Source organism: Pseudorca crassidens, chromosome 13 (assembly GCF_039906515.1).
Source record: "Pseudorca crassidens isolate mPseCra1 chromosome 13, mPseCra1.hap1, whole genome shotgun sequence".
NCBI classification, from domain to species: Eukaryota; Metazoa; Chordata; class Mammalia; order Artiodactyla; family Delphinidae; genus Pseudorca; species Pseudorca crassidens.
In genome coordinates this window covers 87791714-87814935 of record NC_090308.1, presented here as the reverse complement: position 1 = coordinate 87814935, position 23222 = coordinate 87791714, and the positions used below count along the sequence as shown (strand labels likewise).

The following is a 23222-nucleotide window of genomic DNA, read 5'->3' as shown; positions in this document are numbered from 1 at the left end:
AAACATGTGACATCATTTTCCTGTTTCCAGGTTTAACCGCTGCCCAGAGAGCCTGCCCCTCTGTCTGTGACACGTGGGTGAGTCTCACTGGCTGACAGCTCAGATGTCACTACTCAGAGAGGCCTTTCCTGACCATCCCCGCTTGAGTGTACTCTCCCAGTGACTGTCTGTCTCCTCGCCCTCTTGCTTTCCTTCATGGCACTCACTCATTCTGTGCTTTTGCTCATTGACTGGTGGGCATGTTCTGTGCTTGCCGCCTCCTACTAGCATGTCACCTCTACGGAGACAAGGCACCTGTCTTTCTTGTTCAGGCAGTCTTCCCAGCACGTGTTCTGGAACTGGTAAACAATCTTAATGAACTGGTGCCAAGCGTTACTGCCAAGGGAGGAGAACAGAACAGAGAACGCTAATGTGAGGCAGATGTCCTTCACCGTCCCTGCGCCACGGCTTCACCGGGCTTGCCAATCCACTGCAGTTTAGTTTCTCGTCATTCAGAGCTTATAAGCATGAGTTTGGGTGCTTCTTGGGCGTGGGGCTCATTTACAATAAAGACGATCATAAAGACGAAACTAGGCAGGTATGACAGCTGTAAGTCGGGTTCCATGTGCAGCCAAACTAATTTCCTAAGACTTAGGTTTCTTGGAATGGGGACGGAGAAGAGGCAGAAGAGAAAAAGATGACATGGAAGTCAGGGATTTGTAAGTTTAAGGATGTTGGTGTTGGATTTCTTGGTAATTTACACACCAGTTTATAACTACAATAAAAGTGAATTGAACCCCAGGCATTTCTTCTGCATTCTGGGTGACCATAATTTGCTCAACTGAGTAGAAATTATGACTGCATGTCACAGACAGCTACTGGTTATGGTGCAATAAGGAACAAGCTCTCTGGGAATAAGGAAAATGCAGCTATTGACAAGACGCAGGAGCTCACTGCTGCCTGGTTTCAGGGCCTGGCTGATATCTGTTATCTGTTTTTGTTTTTTAAATTAAATTTTAGTACTGTAGCTACTATGTTGGAAAACTGCAAAGTCAATGGGTTAATGGAGATAAAGAAAACGGATCTTTTGAGACTTAAAGTTTAATTCTGTCATTTCTGATTAAGCTCCTTCTTCATTATTTTGACTTCACAACAAATATAGTTTATAGTTCTTAAAATCAACTTTACTATAAAAATTACTCTAGAAAAATAACTTTCAATTGAGAATCTAAAACTCTATAGTCCCCTCCCTCACATAATATCAATACTTTTTTTCCCATTCAAAACAACTGTTTTTATGATATAATTTTCTATAACTTTTTAATAAAGGACTTAAGCTCTTATTTTATAGCATAGCAGGGTATATCTTTGGTCAGTTTTTGTTGAGAATACTATGAGAGTGACATAACTTTTCTGGCACATTTTATCAAACTTTCTAGACTCTCTTCTTATAAAATAATTTCATTACTGTATCTCTGCTATCTCTCTGTATAATCTATTTATATACATGCTAATATATATTTGTACATATACATACACCCAAACAAACTTTAGGTTAATACCCTGGACTTTCATCATTTGAGATTTTAAGATGCAAAAATCTGGCTTGCCCTATTGTTATAATCACTAACCCTTATGTATTTTTTTTCTTATAGCCTATTGTAATGTTTATTAGCTGAAAACTTTCCTTTCTTAAAATTATTGCACTTGAAATAACACTATCACTAGATTTTTTATTAGTTATCTATTTTATACATATTAATGTATACATGTCAATCCCAATCTCCCAATTCATCCCACCCCCCGACCCCCCCTACTTTCCCCCCTTGGTGTCCATATGCTTGTTCTCTATATCTGCGTCTCTATTTCTGCCTTGCAAACTGGTTCATCTGTACTATTTTTCTAGATTCCATATATATGGAATATTTGATTTTCTCTTTCTGACTTAACTTTACTCTGTATGACAGTCTCTAAGTCCATCCACGTCTCTACAAATAACCCAATTTTGTTCCTTTTTATGGCTGAGTAATATTCCATTGTATATATGTACCACATCTTCTTTATCCATTTAGGTTGCTTCCATGACGTGGCTATTGTAAATAGTCACTAGCCCTTATATTAACTTGTCCTATTATTTCCTTCAGTTTCTAATAGCTATTCCTTTGGGAGTAATACAAGTGCACCATCTTGGTAAAGTACTTTGCTGTTCACTGACGTCAAGAACTGCTTCTTGAAAATGATCACAGTTTGTTTTTATCCTTTGAGAACTGCTAAATAAAATGTATAGCAGACACATTCACTCAGCACTGTATGGCAAGTGTTAGAGATTCTACACCAATGGACAGGAACAGGAGTGGGCACCACCCTCAGTTATGTGAAAGAGGGTCAGGGAAGTCATTCCTATAAAAGAAAGGTCTGAGTCGAAATTTGAAGGATGAAGGTATGTTAGCTGGATTCTGAGGAGAAGATGAAAGCATTTCAGGCAGAGGGAAGAGTGTGTATAAACTTCTTATTCCAGGAAAGAGTGTAGCCTATTCCAGGAGCCAAGAAGGGCCATTTTTCTTTTTTTTTTGCAGTACACGGGCCTCTCACTGTTGTGGCCTCTCCCGTTGCGGTGCACAGGTTCCGGACGCGCAGGTTCAGCGGCCATGGCTCACGGGCCCAGCCGCTCCGCGGCATGTGGGATCTTTCCAGACCGGGGCACGAACCCGTGTCCCCTGCATCGGCAGGCGGACTCTCAACCACTGCGCCACCAGGGAAGCCCAAGAAGGGCCATTTTTGAAGAGCGGGATCTGCCTCTAATGTCATCATGAAAGAGACAGATTTCCATAGCCAGACATTATCTCATAGTCACAACTTCTGACACAATTAAACGTTTCTTTCGCTAAATCACTAGTATTCTGACCCTAAATGTCTTCCATTTATCAACACCTTTGACTTTTGGAGGAAAGTTAAGCACACATAGAATCTCAGAGAATATAGGATTAAAGATGTTTGCATTAATGTATTTGATAAAATGGTCAGAGGAAGATTAAATTACAACATGTATGATGTGATATCACAATAAAGCCCCCCAATTATCCCAAGGTGTATATAACACAATTGGTGACGGGCTCCCGAACTTCTTCTACCCCAGCCCCTGCTGCTAAACATGGGTGCAGAGGCTAAGGCTTTCTCTTCTGGGTGGGGTGTGAGGTGAGATAGAGAAATGGTGGATGATCCAGTCTCTGGATTCCAGGAGCCGGCAGAGGGATCCCCATGTCCTCATGTTTTTCTGGCTCAATTTTCCAGATTCTTCAACTGCAAGTTTCCTGAATTCCATGCCACACTGTCCTGGACTCCCAGCCAGCCCCGAGATGGGGTGGTGGGAGTGGGGATGGGGAGGTAGGGAGATAGGGGCAAACTGAAGCAGGACTGTGTGGATCCATGGCTGGAGCCTTACTGACACGTTGGCCAGCTGCAGCCAAGCCATCCCATTAGCCTCACAGCAGCACAACTGTGTCTGTCACACAACTGAAGTTTTAGGACTCTGAGCGTGGCGTTATGGAGGTCTTCTTTCACACCCATTTTGCTGTGATATTTAGAACTACACCAGATAAGACAAAGTGAAGCATAAGTGTTGATTTATGTAAGATGCATAACTTGAGGCATTGAGCAGCCCGTGCTTTCCTGATTTTCCCCAAAGCCACCTTTTCCAGCGCCCTACTTCGTCCTTGTGTCTGTGGGCATTTTTGCTCTTGCCCTAGGGGTTCTCAGAGCTTTAGCAGAGGATGCAGGTGTGATGGGGGAGATTTAAAGGTGGCTGCATTCCACTAAGCCTCCCACCAACCTTGCCTATAAAGAGAGGCTGTCAGGGAAGTTACATGAGGAGGTAAATTGTGCAGTGCCACAGGGGCTTCTTGCTTGGGGATGACGCGCAGTACAGAGCCACATTCCTTCTCCAGTCCATGAAGATGAGTTTGTGCTATTGGCTGCAAGGAGGACAGCGGAGGAATGACTTTGGTCCAGCTCTACTTGGGAAGGAGACAACAGGACTGCCATGCTCCATCCACGCCCTCCTACCCTGCAGTGTGTGTGATGTGAAGGGAATCCAGAAGGTCTGAGGCAAGGTGGGTACTAAACGGGGGAGCGGGCAGACCTAGAAGCACACTTACACCAGCTGCAGCCCATGTGGGGAGCACTCAGGAGACCACGGGCTCCCTCAAGGCCGTTGCATGATTTGCCCAGTGGTAAGGGTATCATCAGTCATAAGGTACGGAGAGGTATGTAAGCTGAGGAAACCTAGAAAACTGAGGGCTCCTTATTGTTCCACCGGACATGGGGCCATTTCATCCCTCAAATTTCTCTTCTTTTGCACTGGAGCTGATGTATCTCCCTTGTGATATTCCCAAAGGTCTTAGTCAAATGGAAGGTACAGAGGGGGAAGCTGAAAGATGGAGGCTCGTTCTTGAATTATGAATCTAAATTCACTTGATTAGATTGCATTTAGCACAAGAGATCCAGAACATCTAGACTAAACAGACAGGGGTATTTGAGTTAGTAAATTAAAGCAATTCTAAACATAAAGCTGTATTTTTGTAGTACTAAATTTTAATGCTATCCTATTTGTGAAATATAATGTCAAATATACAGGGGGAAAGAAGAGAGCGGACTCTTTCATTATTACACAGATTTCATTTAACTTTCCCAAAAGGAAACTGACTCACTTAAATCTGTGGACAGCATGAGTTGAGCCTCACCTTGCTCACAGTAGACTCCAGTGGTTCCTAGTGGACAGTGACAGGTGTATCCATGAGGCAACGAGACACAAGTTGCTCCTTTGCTGCAGTGGTGTGGAGGGTCATGCTCAGGGTCGCAGGTGGAAACTGTCTCCGTGCAAAAGGCTCCTTTCCATCCACTAGGGCAGTTACAGCTGTAGGATAAGGAAGAAGGCAGCATGATTTGAGCACCTGTTGGGTATACACTCATGTATCCTCCTGATGTTAACTTGGCAGTTTTGCCTGAGGTTCCAAGACAGAAAAGATGTTGTATATGAAAGCCAGTTGTGATTTAAACTACGAAGATTCACATTGTCAAAGGAAAGAGCTAATAACTGGTTATGGGATTACTGGACTCCACATTAAGGATTTTAAAAGGTTCAGCCCGTGGAAATTGAAAGAAAATTTGATGAGAATCATTTCTTTGGACAAAACAGCGTTATAACTCCCTCTCCTCAACCCTACCCCACCACCCAGGGGGAAAGCTGTGGATGGAGTGGCCTCCTAACCTAAGCCTAGAAAAAAGAAGTCCAGCTTCTATATGTTCCCTGATACTGGGGGATGCACAAGCCCAGCTCCAGGGGCTGCAGAAGGAGCCTCAAACCCTTCCAATGGTGAGGCCAATGGTAGTGAACCAGGCGGGGGGCTGTGGCACTCTGAGTTAGGATCAGCTTGGGGACATATAAAAGAGACCTTGCCCAGAGGATATCCTGGTATCTGAAGGAACCGTGGCAGTAAGAGGCAGTCAGTTTATGGCTGGAGCAGAATCTGAGGGGTAAAGGGCAGTACCCATTCTGAAGAGAGACTTTGTCTTGGTTTAGAGAATGATATTGGGAGGAGCCTGGTAAGGGAATCTCTGATGGACTCAGCAAAGGTAGAGTTGACAGATAAAATGCAGGGCACCTACTTAAATGTAAATGTCAGATAAACAATAAATAATTTTTTAGTATAAGTATGTTCCATTCAATATTTGAATTTCAGCTAAGCAATATTTGAGATAAACAGAAAAATTACTTGTTTTTTGTCTGGAATTCAGATTTATCTGGGTGTCCTGTACTTTTCTCCCTAAATCTGGCAACAATACAGTTAGGGCACATGAGGGAAATGGTTAGCTTGAAATCCCTGCCTGGCACAGAGGACACTAAACCATCAGGTAAACAGTGTGAGTCAAGGGGGCCATTCGAGGATGGTGTGGGTGCAGAGTCAGAAACCACTGGCCCAGGGAAAGACAGCAGCAGGAGATCACACCTCCTATGAGACCTTTCATTCATGTGATGAGCTCTGGCTGGGTTTAGGGTAATAGCCTTGAAGAGTAAAGTGTTATTAGTATTTTGATGTGGACCATTTGAATTAATGATTGAGAGTGTATTTTTAAATTAAAGAGTTTATTAGTCAAGAGAAACAGAAAGTTCAATGGACCTCCCCATGTTTTAATTCAGGACCAAGAAAAGGATGACTCTATGAAATATGGCATGGGTATTTTGATAGGGATTGCATTAAATTTGTAAGTTGCTTTGGGTGGTATGGCCATTTTAACAATATTAATTCTTCTAATCCAAGAGCATGGATATCTTTCCATTTCTTTGTATAATCTTCAATTTCCTTTTTCAGTGTTTTACTGAACATGGGGCTGTTTCACCCCTCAAATTTCTCTTCTTTTGCACTGGAGCTGATGTATCTCCCTTGTGATATTCCCAAAGGTTTTAATCAAGTGGAAGGTACAGAGGGGGAAGCTTAAAGACGGAGCCTCTTTCTTGAATTTCAGAGTTTTCAGAGTATGGGTATTTCACTTCCTTGGTTAAGTTTATTCCTAGGTATTTTATTCATTTTGATGCAATTTTAAATGGGATTGTATTCTTACTTTCTCTTTCTGATAGTTCATTTTTAGTGTTTCAAAATACTCATGACATATTTCACAGAACTAAAGCAAATATTCCTAAAATTCATATGGAAAAACAAAAGACTCCAAGTTGCCAAAGCAATCTTGAGAAAAAAGAACAAAGCTGGAGGTATCATCTCCCAGACTTCAGACTATACTACAAAGCTACAGTAATCAAAACAGTGTGGTGCTGGCACAAAAACAGACACATAGCTCAATGGAAGAGAATAGAGAGCCCAGAAGTAAACCCATGCACCTGTGGTCAATTAATCTATGACAAACAAGGTGAGAATATATAATGGAGAAAAGACAGTCTCTCCAACAAGTGATGCTGGGAAAACTGGACAGGTACATGTAAAAGAATGAAATTAGAACATTTCCTCAGACCATATAAAAAAATAAACTTAAAATGGATCAAAGACCTAAATGTAAGACCTGAAACCATAAAACTCATAGAAGAGAATGTAAGCATAACACTCTTTGACATAAATCATAGCAATCTTTTCTTAGGCTATATCTCCTAAGGTAAAAGAAATTAGAGCAAAAGTAAACAAATGGGACCTAATTAAGCAAAAAGCTTTTGCATAGCAAAGGAAACAATAGACAAAAATGAAAAGACAACCTATGGAATGGGACAAAATACTTGCAAATGTTATTACCAATAAGGGGTTAATACCCAAAATATATAAATAGCTCATACAACTCAATATCAATAAAAACCCAACCCAATCAAAAAATAGCAGAAGATGGGGCTTCCCTTGTGGAGCAGTGGTTGAGAGTCCGCCTGCTGATGCAGGGGACACAGGTTTGTGCCCTGGTCCAGGAGGATCCCACATGCCACGGAGCGGCTGGGCCCGTGAGCCATGGTCACTGAGCCTGCGCGTCCAGAGCCTGTGCTCCGCAACGGGAGAGGCCGCAGCAGTGAGAGGCCCGTGTACCATAAAAAGACAAAAAACAAAAACAAAACAAAACAAAAAAATGGCAGAAGACCTAAATAGACATTTTTCTAAAGAAGGCATACAAATGGCTAACAGGCACATGAAAATATGCTCAACATCATTAATTATTAGAGAAATACAAATCAAAACCACAATGAGTTATCACGTCACACCTGTCAGAATAGCTATTAGCAAAAAGACAACAAATAACAAGTGTTGGCAAGGATGTGGAGAAAAGGGACCCCTTCCTTGTGCACTGTTGGTGAGAACGTAAATAGTGCAACCCCTATAGAAAACAGTATGGAGTTTCCTCCAAAAACTAAAAATAGAACTATTATATGATCCAGCAATTCCACTGTTGAGTATATATATCTGGAAAAAACAAAAAGACTAATTTGAAAAGATACATGCACCCCAATGTTTATAGCAGCACCATTTACAACAGCCAAGGTATGGAGGAAGCAACCCAAGTGCCCATCAACAGATGAACCATAGATTTTTCCTTTTACATTTAAGTCTTAATACTTCTGAAATTATTTTTTTTGTCTTTGATATGGGGTAAAGAGTCAATTAAAGTTTTCCACATGGATAACCAATAGTCCTAACACTCTTTATTGACTTGTTCATCCTTTTTCACTAATGAGCCCTGTCCAGTTATGCAAGGTCCTGTGCCTCTCCATCCTGTTCCATTAGTCTGTTGGTCTGATCTTGTGTCTTAATTTCTCCCACTTTATAATAGGTCTTGATATCTAGGATGGTAAATTCTGCTACCCTTGTTCAGGGTTGTTTTGGCTATTCTTAGCCCTTTGCTCTTTCACATATTTTCCCATCAACTAGTCCCAAGTTCAAGATAGGCAAATTTTCTTGCTTTCTTCTTGTTGTAAAATGGGGTTTCTTTTTCTTTCTTTCTTTCTTTTTTTTTACATTGAGGGTGTATCTCTTAGTGGCCCCAGGCTTGTGAGCAGTCTCCTTAAAATTCCCCACTTGTGGCAGTCCTTCGCTTTTAGGGCTGGTCCACTGTAACCTGTGCAGCCCTCAAAGGTAAATTCGCAGCCCTCAAAGGTAAATTCACAGCCCCAAGGTTTTGACAGGAACTCGAAGCAAAAGTCAACGTTGACACCTGTTTTTTAGACTCCTGCTTTCATTACATATTGTTTTCACTTCAGGTAACAGTGTTCTGAAAATATACATTTTATATTTTATTCAGATTTGAATATTTTCATTTGGAAATATCATTCAGTATATATAATCTCCCATACTTTCACAAACAGAACTCCCTATCAATAAACTTTTTCAAAAAGAAATAAAACATAATATCTAGAAACATCTTTCTATATTTATTAACTTCTACAACTTCATTTTTAATGGTTTAATATTATTTCATTGAATTGATGAAATATACTTTATTCTCACAGTCACTTGTGAGATATTAGTTTATTATATTATGTTTTTAAGTTTTCACTTTCTACAAACAACACTGTGATAAAACTCTTGTAACTAAATCTTTCTTTATATCTATGATAATTTTCTCAAGATAAATTCAAATATTATCATGACTTCTAGGCTTTGGATACATATTCCAACCTGCCATCCATAATAATTTTATCAATTTACATTACTATTATCAGCTTATGAGGATGCCCCTGAAATAACAGGTTTGTATGTAATTGAAAATATGGAACACTTTTACAGGCTTATTGTTTTTTACTGACCCAATAATCATTATTTTATTTCATTTTATTAAAATAAAAATGTTTTAGTGTCTGCCTAATTTTTATTTATTTATAAATAAATTTCACAAATTCTCACATATTTATCAAGAACATATTCATTTTGGGCAAAAGACCTTAATAGACATTTCTCCAAAGAAGACATACAGATGGCCAATAGGCACATGAAAAGATGCTCAACATCACTAATTATCAGAGAAATGCAAATCAAAACTACAATGTGGTATCACCTCACACCAGTCAGAATGGCCATCATTAAAAAGTCCACAAACAATAAGTGCTGGAGAGGGTGTGGAGAAAAGGGAACCCTCCTATACTGTTGGTGGGAATGTAAATTGGTACAACTATAGAAAAGAGTATGGAGGTTCCTCAAAAAACAAAAAATAGAGCTATCATGTGGTCCAGCAATCCCACTTCTGGGCATATACCCAGATGAAACTATAATTTGAAAAGATATATGCACCCCTATGTTCATAGCAGCACTATTTACAATAGCCAAGACAGGGAAACAACCTAAATGTCCACCAACATATGAATGGATAAAGAAGAAATGGTATATATACACAATGGAATATTGCTCAGCCATAAAAAAGAGTGAAATAATGCCATTTGCAGCAACATGGATAGACCTAGAGATTATCTCACTAACTAAAGTAAGTCAGAAGGAGAAAGACAAATACCGTATGATATTTATATGTGGAATCTAAAATATGTCATAAATAAAATTATCTACAAAACAGAAACAGACTCACAGGCATAGAGAACAGACCTGTAGTTGTCAAGGGGTAGCAGGTGTGGGGAAAGGATGGATTGGGAGTTTGGGATTCACAGATGCAAACTGGTATACATAGAATGGATAAACAACAAGATCCTACTGTATAGCACAGGGAACTATATTCAGTAACCTGTAATAAACCATAAAGGAAAAGAATATGAAAAAGAATATATACATATATGTATATAACTGAATCACTTTGCTGTACACCAGAAACTAAAACAATATTGTAAATCAAGTATACATCAGTAAAATAAAGAAAAAAGAAAATATTCATTACAAATTCCTATATTTTCCTTTATTATTTGGCAGTCTGATCAAATTTGTTTCACCAAAATTTATTTCTCTCTCTCTATATATATACACATACGTACATATCTATTTAGTATCTACTATGCACATAGCACTCTGCCAGGTCATACGGATGGCAGGTGTGGCAGGTGAGGGCAATGTTCAGGGAAAGCACTGCTGGGCCACCTACACTGAGGGACCAAGTGAACGGCACAGAGAGGTGCTCCTGGGACCCTGAGACCAGCATGGGGAAGAGCTCGTGGGAAGAGAACATAATTAACAGCACAGCACCAACACACTGTTAGACTTTGGTTTTAGGAGGAATTTAAAACAAAAATTCTCAACAGTTTGGAACTTAGAGGTGGAGGCATAAGGCACATACATAAAAAGGTAAAAAATAAACAGAAATCTCTGAGGGATGTTGCCATTTCATTAAATAATGTGTTTAGATGGGTCATGATGAAAGAAAATTTATATGCTTATTGCATTTGAATTAATAGTTGTGGAAAAAAATTTGAAAAAGTTGTATGAGGTTCTCCAAAATGGAGAAAAACAAAATACAGAATTAACCTGTTATAGAATTACATAATGATTTTGATTATTGTTTGAAGATCACAATAGTGTAAAATATGTAAAGGTCTTTTATATGAAAGTAGATTGTCTTACCAATTTCATAAAAGAAACCTCTCTAATGTCATTAGCTTTGAAATTGATGATCTAGTGGTTCATTTTTATTTACTTGAAAAAAGAAAATTAAGAACAAAATTAGTCTCACTGCCTTAGAGACAGGCATGGCAATGGTAAAATATTTATTTTACTATTAAGTAGATCTTAAGTCACATTAGATATAATATAATATGGACGCTATAAACTTACTTGAAAATAATCTTTTCTAAACCTTGAAATTAATTCATTAACATCTGTTCCTTTAATCACAGGTTTACTACTCTTCCCTGAGGAAGATTGGTTTTGGAGAGGTATGTGTGTGAGGCATCCACATAGTGGGAAAAGCAGAAAAAAACAAAGAGAGGTAGATGTTCATTCATTAAAGAGTATTTCCTGTTATCATTTTTTACATGTTATGTGTCTGACACTGTGCTGAGCAATGAGACTTCCACAACACATAAGCCCCCATTCTTGATCTCATGGACTTGCTGTTTGAGAGGGGATCACATTAGTAAGCAGACAATTTTAATACAATGTGACAAGTGATAAAATGAATACTCTTGGGGCCCACTGGAAGGACACCTAAGCAACCTTAATGAGTTCAGGGAAGGCTGCTGAAGTGAGATTTGCCAACAAGAATGAGAGCATTGAGGGGAAGGGGCAGGAGAAGAGTAGGCTGGAGAAGGAAACTGTGAATAGCGGGCTGAGAGGGTTCAACCTGTAAGTGACACAGAGATGTGCAGGGAGTGACCTGAATGATGAGCTATATTGAAGAATATTGACCGGGTATGTATAGGATGACCCCATAAATGCTCTAGTGATGTAGGCTTACTCTTGGTGGGATCTTACTGAGCTTTGACACTGTACAGTTTGCTTTGTGGGCCGTCAGACTCTGTAACCATAACTCAGATCTTCCAACTGTTGAAAGCCTCTGCAGACAATCCACAAATGAATGGACGTGGCCGTATCCCGATTTTATTCACAAAAACGGGTGCTGGACAAGATTTGGCTTGTAGGCCATGGCGTGCTGACCCTACACTAGATCAGTAATTCCATGGGAGTAGAGGTCAGGGCTCTTTGCTCTCTGTTGCAGGCCCAGGACCTAAAGCAGTTCCTGGCATATTGGAATTTTTCATTGAACATCCTGGGAATAAATAAGTGAATGACTGAGTCATGACTCGTTTAGGGAGATAGCTGGATGCAGAGTCGCCTAGGCAGGGAAATGGCTCTGAGGATGGAAATGTTGACGGGGGTGTGAGAAGCACTTGGTAGGTGTGTTGGTACCTAGACGGAAGATCCTAGCAACAGAAAACATTTCCGGAGCTCACCTGTGCCAGGCACCCTGCTAAGCACGTCAAGTATGTTGGCTCATTCAGTCCTCCCGAGAGCCCTCCTAGGGGACTCCTGTCCTCAGCCTCCTATTATGGGGCAGAGACTTGAGGATCAGATCAGTAAGCAAATTACATGGCTGGTGATGGGAGAGGGGGTCCACCACAACTACCACTCTTTGTCTCTTAATCTCATGGAAGTCTTTGGGGTTTCAGGATTAAATGACTGAAAGAATATGGTGCCATTATTGGGAATAGGGACATTCGGAGAAGAATATAGCTTAGTAGGAAAATATAAAAATCTACTTTTAGTTATACTGAGTTGGAGGTGAGAGCAGGTGATAACAGGCCTTTTTTCTCCCTTTAAGTACCTAATGAACTGGCTCTTGAACTTGTTGAATATTGAGAATGTAAGACAGATTTGTGAGTTAAGCAGCATAGCAGTCAAAGGGCTGAAGCATCCACTAGATAGTAGCTAAGAATATTAAAAAAACCCTGAGGAATCATTGATACTATACATAGAACTGTTTTCTTATCTCAGGTCCAATCCCTAAATGTTTCCTATCCTCAATTCTTAATACATAAAGAACAATTTGCAGGTTCTTCTACCTCTAAACATGGAGAGGTGACAATGCAGAAGAAAATGTTAGTCATATTCAACATGAAGAATTTAACTTTCTTGTAATTAGACCATTCTAAGACTTCTGAAGTTTAGGATAAACATTGATGTATAAAAATTAATTGGAAATGAGATGATAGAAGGTTTAATATTTTTTGTTTTAGTATCATTTAAACATCATTTACTTGCTTACTAATTTTTCACCACAGAATGAGTGCCATGCCCCACTGTATTTTATACCAGGGTGAATACAAAACAGAAAACATAGTATTGCCCCTAAGGACTTTATGATAATTTATTTATAACAATGCATTTATATAATATATATGTGATACATGTAAAATATACTGTTCAAAGTTTATTTGGGCCTCACCTTAGTGCCAGGCACCATTTTAAGTACTTTATATGTAGTAACTCATTTCATTCTCATATTTATTCAATGAGATAAATGTAATTATTAGTCCTCAGTGTGTGGTTGAGAAAGAGACTTAGAAAAGTATAACCCCTGATTACTCTATTTTTTCAGTTTACCCATCATACAGATTCTGGTTGCTTTGGATAAGAGAAAGTCTTTTATACATATTGAGCCTAATGAGGGCAGAGTTTTAGAATTCTCATTATGAGATGAGAGCAGAAAGAAAAAGTTCTTGGAGAAAATTCACCTTGAGCTAGATCTGTAAGAAATTTATGGCTACAGATTTGTGAGTTCTCTATGCATACGGAAAATCACAGATACATCACTTAAAATGAAATCTATGTGGTGTGATAATAAAGCCATATGAATAATGGAATAAAAGCATGTTGCTTAGCAATGCAGGAGCATATGGCCTGAAGGATTCCACTTCTGCACATATAACATATTTCTCCATGATTTAAAGGAAAAGAGAAACAGCTGAATCTCCTCTTCCTTAGACCATTTGTTGTGTTGGATGGCTTCATTAATGTCACTTTGCTTTCCTATATAACTTATTTTCATCTGAATAATAAGTTGGGAGAATAAGGTACGTGTGATATGATGGATATCATTTTATCTGCTAAAATTTATTGGATATCAAAATGACATGCTCAAAATTTAAGCCTTTGAAAAATATACAAACAAGTGTTAAACAAATGGGGCTCCCTGTACACTGGAATGTGGTCATGTAAAGACTCAACATACTTACAGGGAAGGGTGGTGACCATCACTCTACCTGCTGACGTTACCCTATGGCCTTCCGTCCCTTGCTGGGGAGATCATTCACCAAACTCTTTGATGATACCTCATGGAGTAAGAAGGATGAGATGCAATTACTCTTTACACACTAATAAAAGTACTGGCAGCCATCTGTGGGCCTCAATCCTAATGGTTCTGTTCTCCAGGTGTAAGTGCCCAAACGTATTATGTTAACAGTTGGACTCAACTCCTCTTAAAGAGAGAATTGTCTTTGGGAAACTCTCTAGGTGAGCTGCTTGGAGTAGATGGTGGACCCTAGTTGCATTAATGTGAGCATAAACCTGTACTATAAAAAGAAAATAGCTAAATTGCTCTGGCCAAGTCCAGGAGGGAAATTTGGTTTATTCTAACCTAGAGAGTCATTTGGAGCAATATGAAGCAATGACAAGAAGACAAAGAGATGGGGTGGAATGACCATGTATTCACTGCTATGGTGGGATGACCAAAACACAGGATGAGAGTTGTTTAAGTGGATATAAACATTTCCCTTCTATATCTGCATGCATCCTGTCCCCCTGCACCAACATAAACAGTCTGATCCATCTCAAAGTGTGAGTGGCCTTGTTAACTTAGTAGAAGTCAAAGAGGTTGATTGTCACTTTTAGGCATACATGGTCCGGAGTAGAGTCTGTGTGGGTGGAAGCAGGACCATGGAACCAGAGATGGCTTTGAGAACATTCACCTTTCTCCTGGAATCTGCATTAATCTTGGAACGGTCTTTGGACTTTCATAGTTTATGCAGATCTCAAGGATCTTATAGAAAGTGAATGACATCTGAGTTACACAAAAACCAAGAGAGAAAAATTATTCCCCTTAAGCCACAGTAATAGAGAGGCTTGATAAAATCTACACTGAATCCTTACTTTTGACTCTTATTTTCTAGCTACTTCAATAATAGAGGAACAGAAAGTAGGAATTTAATTTATAATTTACATCCTTCAAATACGTTTTCCATAGGTGGCACCAAATAATGGATTTACTTTGTTTCGGCAGCTAAGAACTGAAGATGGAGAAAGATTGGAATAAAACATCCCCCAATTTTAAAGGTAGTTATCTATAACTGGTGTGATCATGAATATTTTTTTTTATTTTATCCCTTATGAATTTTACAAATTAGACAAAATGTGAATTATGTGTACTATTGTTTTTTAATTCAAATGTATACAAAAGTAGAAAAAAAAATAGTATCAATGAACCTCCTTGAATCCGTTGCCCGCTTCAAGTTATCAATTCTCAGCTCTTTAGTTTCATTGTTTCTTTCTCCACCACTTTTTTTTGCCAAAATCTTTTTTTTCGTTGTTTTTTTTTTTGTGGTACGCGGGCCTCTCACTGTTGTGGCCTCTCCCGTCGCGGAGCACAGGCTGTAGACGCGCAGGCTCAGCGGCCATGGCTCACGGGCCCAGCCGCTCCGTGGCATGTGGGATCTTCCTGGACCGGGGCACGAACCTGTGTCCCCTGCGTCGGCAGGCGGACTCTCAACCACTGCGCCAGCAGGGAAGCCCTTGCCAAAATCTTTTGAAGCAAGTCTTATTTTATCTGTAAATACTATAGTATGTATCACTAACAGATAAGAAACTTTAAAAAAGAAAACCACAATAGTATTAGACCCAACAAAATTAACACTAATTCCTGTCATCTAATTTTGTGTTCAGCTAATTATGATTGTCTTGAAAAAGTGTTTTTTTTGACAATTCATCAGCACCCAAATAAGTTCCACAAATGCACCTGCACAGTATTTCTTTTTTTTTTTTTTTTAAAGAAGATGTTGGGGGTAGGAGTTTAGTAATTTATTTATTTATTTTTGCTGTGTTGGCTCATCGTTTCTGTGTGAGGGCTTTCTCTAGTTGTGGCAAGTGGGGGCCACACTTCATCGCGGTGTGCGGGCCTCTCACTATCGCGGCCTCATCTTGTTGCAGAACACAGGCTCCAGACGCCCAGGCTCAGTAGTTGTGGCTCACGGGGCTAGTTGCTCCGCAGCATGTGGGATCCTCCCAGACCAGGTCTCGAACCCGTGTCCCCTGCATTAGCAAGCAGATTCTCAACCACTGCACCACCAGGGAAGCCCACACACTATGTGTCTTAAGGCTTTTTACTGAGATAAAAATTCTCCCTCTGCATTTCTTCCCACACATGCTATTTTTGTGTCACTTGTCCAGTAGAATTTTCCATTCTGGATTTGGTTGTTTATATCCTTATAATGTCAGTTAGCTTGTTTTCCTCTATTGCCCATATTTCTCATAAACTTATAGATATAGAGGCTTTATTAGATTCACATTTGGGCTGCTTTATGGGTGGGACTGTGTAGTTCTAAATACATCACATTAGAGGCACACAATGCTTGTTCTACATTTAATTATGTTATGACTGATCAGTTGGTTCGAGTGGCGTCAGCTTGATACAACCATTGTATAGTTTTCTATCAACCTTTCACTGAGTAGTTCAAGCAGCCATTATTTCCTTGGTGGTTACAAAATGGTGTTTCTCATTTCTATTATTTATCCTGCACTATTAGCTCAGATCTATTAAAAATTACTCCTCATCCACTGTCTGGCTAGTTAATATTATTTAGTGTTATCTATTGCTGCACAATAAATTACCTCAGAGCTTAATGGCTTAAAGCAATAATAAACATTTATTATAATGACTCATAATAAGTCACTGTGTTTTCAGGCTTTGTCACCTGAAAACTCATCCTCTATCCCACTGCCCCAGGGACTAGATGAAATACAGTGTGACTATTATTAAAACTGTTCAGTGGATAGGATCATTTAACCCTTAAATTTAATAATTTAAGGAAGGCAGAAGTCATAAACTGTCATTTCCAGAATATCCTATTATTTGCACAAGTCAGCCTACTCAGGTGGGAGGAGACTGCAGGACGATGTGTCTACCATGGACAAGAATCCCCGTGGGCTGCTTGGAAGCTGGCTACCATTCCTGCAATACAGTCTTGATAGGAAAGGAAGGTTGAACACTTCCTCTTCATCAAACTGCAGAATAAATGAGTGGTGCACTAGCAACGTCTAGGGAGACAAGTTTCTTTTCCTCCCTTGGTGGGGGTGGGTGGAGTATTGTAACAACCATGTGCATTTACGTACTGGCATGTTTAAAGCCATCACAGACATTATTCTGTGTATTTCTGAAGTCATCCCATCTTTGGTCAGTGGGAGTCTCCTTAAGCTGGCTCCTGTCTTCTTTTTCAACGGCCCTAGTAGTCTTTGATATCTCTCACTTTCAGGCACAAGAAGACATCCAGGCGCATAGCATACATTTCCTACCCCAGACTTGAATGTCCAAGTCTCCAAGAAGTCCTGATTTATTTTTAGTGGAAAATGGCATTTGGAGATGACAATTTTGACACTAGAGCTATTCATTGCCGCTGGGTTATTATTGTTTCTAGGTTACTTTAGTGGACATAGCTAAGGAATAAGTTTTTTAGAAAGAGAAAATTAAGTCATGAATTCATATGTTATTTCTAGTTCAAAATAAAGATGAAAAGATTCTTACTTCTTTCATTTTATGTCTATATCTCTTTCCTCTTATGCTGAAGATCTTTGTTCCTAATGATATTAACATAATTAGTAAATATTAACATAATTACTAATTTTGTTTATATCCATCCAGCCAGCCAGCCATCTAGAATCTTGCTATCTAGCTATTTTTATCTGTAGTTCCAAAATAACAATAACAGTGCTACCACTAATATCAAGACCACAGGATGCAATTTAGGATAGCTTTATGATTCTTTTTGTCCTTAGACTATAACCCACTGTACAGCTAAAATACTTTAAAAAATCAATTGAATTAAGTCTCTATACTTGGTTATGGCACCAACTTGAAATATGGTTAAATTCATTTATTTTCTTATTTTCTTTAAGAATTACTCTTTTTCATTTTTTGATTTAGCAGGTGAAACATTTCCCTAGTCTCCAGTAAAACTGTAAAGCAAATTGTATTTTGAAAAGCCTAGCTTTCATCCTATCACTTTCCCTTGTTCTCTTCCTCATTCTATAAGTAACTATCTATAATTTTTTTCTGTAATCTTCCTTTCTTAAAAAAATAATGAGCATATGTGTGTTATGTGTATCTATATATATATACTTATATCTATTTATCTACATCTAACTATCATTCCCTTTTCTTACATGTTTCTTTACCCTTTATTCACCGAATGTATCCTGAGGATCACTCCATAGCAACAGATAAGCTTTATAGCTGCAGAGTCCTCCACTGTTCAGCTTTACAATCTAGGGATGAACATCTTTTGCTTTAACAAATAGAGTTTGCTCTAGTAAACTGCAGTGCCTGTTTCTCTACAGCATCACTACTAGATGAGTCAATTTTTTTAGCTCTTTGCTAATCTCATAGTTAAGAAATACTATCCGTCTTAACTTGGAATCCCTAGAAAACAGAGACTAAAAGCAATTCCAAGGAAATAAGGAATCCTCTGGCAAGTAAGCACGAGTGAGGGAAAAGCAAAGTGGGGGGAAAGGAGGAAAAACTAATGCAAGGTAGTGAGTTACTAAGCTAGCTACATGCAGTTGGTTGCTTGGTAAGGGGAGTGTTTCTCCAGAGGCTGGACAGGGTGATACAATTAATCTGAGTATATTGCAGGGAAAAAAATTATAGCAGGAACAGATAGGTTGACATCCAGTCATGATACACCCTGCATGACAGATTAAAGGATTTACACTGTGTTGCTTTGGCAATGAAAAACAACATTTTGGGTGGGAAAGTGATAGGAGCAAAGAGGCTTTTAGGAGGAGACAACCTGGATTAGAGTAAGGAGAGTTTAGGCAACAGGACACTACTTGGCAAACAATCACATAGTCCAGCGGGGGAGTGCTGGGAACAGGACTAAGAACTGTTGGATGAAATGTACAGGAGCAAGGAGTTCTTAATTTGGAGAGTTTGGGGGTCTCTCTGACTGGGATCTAAGGAGTTTGTAAACCTCTAAAATTTTATGTAAATTTTGTGTCCTAAGTATGTCCATTGATCAGGGGAAAGGATTTTTAGCTTTCACCTGATTCTTAAAGGCATCTGTGAGCCAATAATTAGGAAACCCTGGGTCACTGAGCTTTTGTGTTCACTGATCAGTTTATGTTGTAAGTATACCTCATTTATGAACTTAGTATAAATCTCTGATGATTCACATTTTATATCCACATTCTCTGAATTCCTATTGTACTTAGTCTGTGCTGCTCAGTTTTACATCTAGCTTGGTTTTCTAAGATTTGCTTTTCTTACACTGTACTTTTCTTAAAGGAACTCATCTGCATATTGCCCTCAGTCACTGTCAAAATATGATTTTAGGGTTAAGCAAAGTGCAACTTAAATGAAGTAAAATCTGCTTAAGAACACATTGTATCAGGGTGGGGGGTGGAGGGTGGGATGAACTGGGAGATTGGGATTGACATATATACACTAATATGTATAAAATAGATAACTAATAAGAACCTGCTGTATAGTACAGGGAACTCCACTTTGCTGTACAGTAGAAAGTAACACAATATTGTAAAACAACTGTACCCCAATTAAAAAGCAAACAAACAAACAAACAACAAAAAAAGGAGCACATTGTACCAAACATGTGAACATATAGGGCTAAGTTAGAACTATAGAAAAAAGTTTTTTCAAAACTTGGCTACCTACTAACAACAGCAATAGTTTACTGTGTTTTTCCTGTTGCATCAGAGTTCATCCCAAGAGCACAAAGGCCTTACTGGGATGTAATACTGCCTTATTATCCTCCTCTCATTGGAGACATTGCATTCGAATGCAGCTGGGTCTGTGTGTGCTGACGTATTCGGAGCAGGAAAGCAGGGCTTTGTTCAGTCTGCTGGAGCCCAGCGCCGGGTCCAGCCTCATCAGACCCCACCCCTCCTTACTTGGCGCGGGAACAATGCCTCCCACCCCCAGCTGTGAGGCATAGAACTACAGGGGAGCATTTTGAGTTCTTTTAAAAAGTTTTTGTACCATTAAGCTGTGTATTGTTGAGACATTTTGACCACCTTTCAGATTTAGCTTTTAAAATTGATTCCAAACACTGAAATTTATGCCTCTGGGTTAGGACTTGCCTCTTGAGCATTTAAAAAATATTTTATTATGTACATTAGTTATTTTTCAGGAAAAGACTGAACTTTAGTTTTGAATTGTCTATAATGTTACCTAGAAATTCAATTTAATATTACTCTGCTTTGGGTGAAAAAGCATAGAGTCATATAAAATTAAGAGCCTGGGACTAGGTCAAGGATAGAGGAAAACTTCTTAAACACTATTGAAAAGTATGTTACAAAACCACATCTTTGGGCTTCCCTGGTGGCGCAGTGGTTGAGAGTCCGCCTGCTGATGCAGGGGATACGGGTTTGTGCCCCGGTCTGGGAAGATCCCACATGCCGCGGAGTGGCTAGGACCGTGAGCTATGGCCACTGAGCCTGCGCGTCCGGAGCCTGTGTTCCACAACGGGAGAGGCCACAACAGTGAGAGGCCTGCGTACCGCAAAAAAACAAACAAACAAAAACCAAACACATATTTTTCCTTTAAAAAGAGGATTCTGACTGAGATTAGAACAGAATTACAAAAACTGTCAAAAAGAATAAAATTCTCCTTAAACTTCTGCTGTTACTGGAGCTAAATGTCCATGAGTGGAAACATTAATATTTTTAAATAGTTCTATTGAGGTATAGTTTACATACCATACATTCACATCTTTTAAGTTCAGGGAGCCATAATTTTAATGTCATTATATAATAGTCACAAGAGCTATTTCTGACTCTACAGTAATGCTTCACATGTAGTTAATATACTAAGTATTTTGTTGTTATATCAATAAGATGATCCCAAACATTGGTCACAATTTTGATGAGAAAGACTTTAGGATCTTGTTAGGAAACGTGTCAGTGGTATCACTCCCGTCGTACATTATTACTCAAGTCTACTTTTTATTCAGATCAAGACTCTCCTGTTAGGCTGTGAGACACAACTTTCCACCCACACAGGAACTCATGAAATCTCCAGGGTATGTGTTAGCAGGGAAGGTACTTCCACCTTGGAGAAAATACAAAATGCCATTTGAAGGTATATCTTTAACATTGTTTTTTAAAAATTAAGAATAAATGAACAGATTACATCCAGCAGATAAAGAGCTTTTGTTACATTATCTTAAAAATGGTCCTTACTATTTAGGTTCTGTAGAGGATATTGACTCAGAGACTGAAGATTTGGTTTTGGGTCCTGTGGAACTACTTACAAGGCTCTCAGGCCTCATCTTGGTTCACTCATAATCTCTGGGGCTTAGTGTCCCATCCGTGAAATTGGGACCAGGATAATTGCCCTGACTAATTTAGAGAGTTTTAATTAGGAGCAATGGAAATAATGTAAGGAAAAAGTGCTTTGTTAGCCACAAAGTGCTGGTCAATTGTAAGGTATTACTTTTGTTATCACAAATCAAGAAAATGTTCTTTATTAATCAAAATCATTTGCAAATAGTTCTAAGTGTCTATCTGAAACTTGAGTCTCCCTAAAACCGAGCTCCTCTGCTGAGTTTGTAGTTCACCTCTCTATCCAAAATGTTGTTGCCTTTCTTGTCCAATCCTATTCCCCTCAAGATTGAGGAGTATCAAAGAAAAGGGGATTAAACTGAGCAGGACACTGTGGGGCCCTTCTGGGGCCCCAAACCTTTCCATGTCCCTTGTTTCTTGTTTGTAGGAAAAAGACTTTCAGTCTCCTTGGCCTCCCCTGAGTTCCAAAGGGTAGATTCAAAGAGTTACTAATTAGGAGAGTGAGGAAATGCAGAAAGAAGCAGCAGTGCAGGATAGGGCAGGGTCCTGGTTCTTCCCTGGGTGATATACATAACAACCTGGCACATGTCTCTGAGTTCTTCTACAGGAACTAAGGCTCCCACCCAGGTGGAGGATGGTAACTCCAGGCTGAGCACAAGCATGTGGACCCAGACTGGTTGGAACCAGAAAGCCAATGACTGAGATCCTTGGGACACCACCCTGTTACCTCACCACCAACCAATCAGAAGAAAGTCACACACCCTGCAGCCCTTCCACAAATTTTGCCTGTAAAAATTCTTACCCCAAACTTGATTTTGGCAGGTGAGAGGACCTTGGTTCTTGTCTTCTCTGGAGAAAGAATTCCACAAAGAGACCAAGGTTATAAGGCACATATTAGAAGCACAGTACGTGTGGGAGAGCACATCAAGAAGCAGTTTATTTAGGGCAGGAGCAAAAGTTACACACTTGGAGAAGAAGAGCATGGATGTCCTTGAGAGTGAGGAACACACGATAGGGACAGCCTAGGTTGTTAATATGGGGTTAATCTTCCAGATTTAGATGAGGGTGCCTCCCCTTTCCCTCCCCTATGATCACATTGTCTTCAATTTCTTATTTGGGCTTCCACCAGGCACCATTTTGAATCTTTCCCATGAGCACGTAAGTGAAAACCCACAGGGTGGAGGTGGGTAAAAACTGCAATGCTAATGATATTATAATGATATTACAATGTGTTCAAGGCTACTAGAGGACAGCTAGAGATGCCCTCTGTGTGTGTGTCAGGCTGGGAAACCTCCTTGACCACAAGAATGTGGAGGCTGAGGTGGGCCTCCTCATCTTTCATCTGTTTAGGGCTCATCATACTAATACTAGTTTATCTCAAAGGGTCAGCATGAAACCTGCTGCAACAGTTTAACCTGAAGCCTATCTATCTCTTACCGCAAAGTGCATATGCTCCACAATTTTCATGGTCAGAGTTTCTTGCTCAGATGTTACAGATTTTCTGTTTTAGATGCCATTTCTCCTTGTGTCATGGCCTCATTTAGTGCAAAACTGGGAGATGGCTTTGCCTTCTGCCTAATGTCTATGCATAAGGAGGCTGTTCTTGTACCTGGCTCCAGCTTTCCTGCCTCCAAACCATTGGAGAGTTTGGGCATTTTGAGCATGAGCTGCCCGTTCACCTTGCTTGGCCTTGCAATAAACCTTTCTCTGCTCCAAACTTGGGTGTTTCAGTTTGTTTGGCCTCCATGTGCATTGGGCACGTGAACT

General features: G+C 39.5%; 1 protein-coding gene across 2 annotated transcripts in view; it reads right to left on the bottom strand.

Annotated features, from left to right (window-relative positions):
- Positions 1 to 23222, bottom strand: part of EYS (eyes shut homolog) — a 1666475-nt gene that overhangs the window by 36904 nt on the left and 1606349 nt on the right. For both annotated transcript variants that reach the window (XM_067702876.1, XM_067702877.1), the window contains exon 39: positions 4719 to 4891. In XM_067702876.1, the coding sequence (XP_067558977.1) occupies positions 4719 to 4891 (173 nt within the window). The remainder of the gene's footprint in view (positions 1 to 4718; positions 4892 to 23222) is intronic.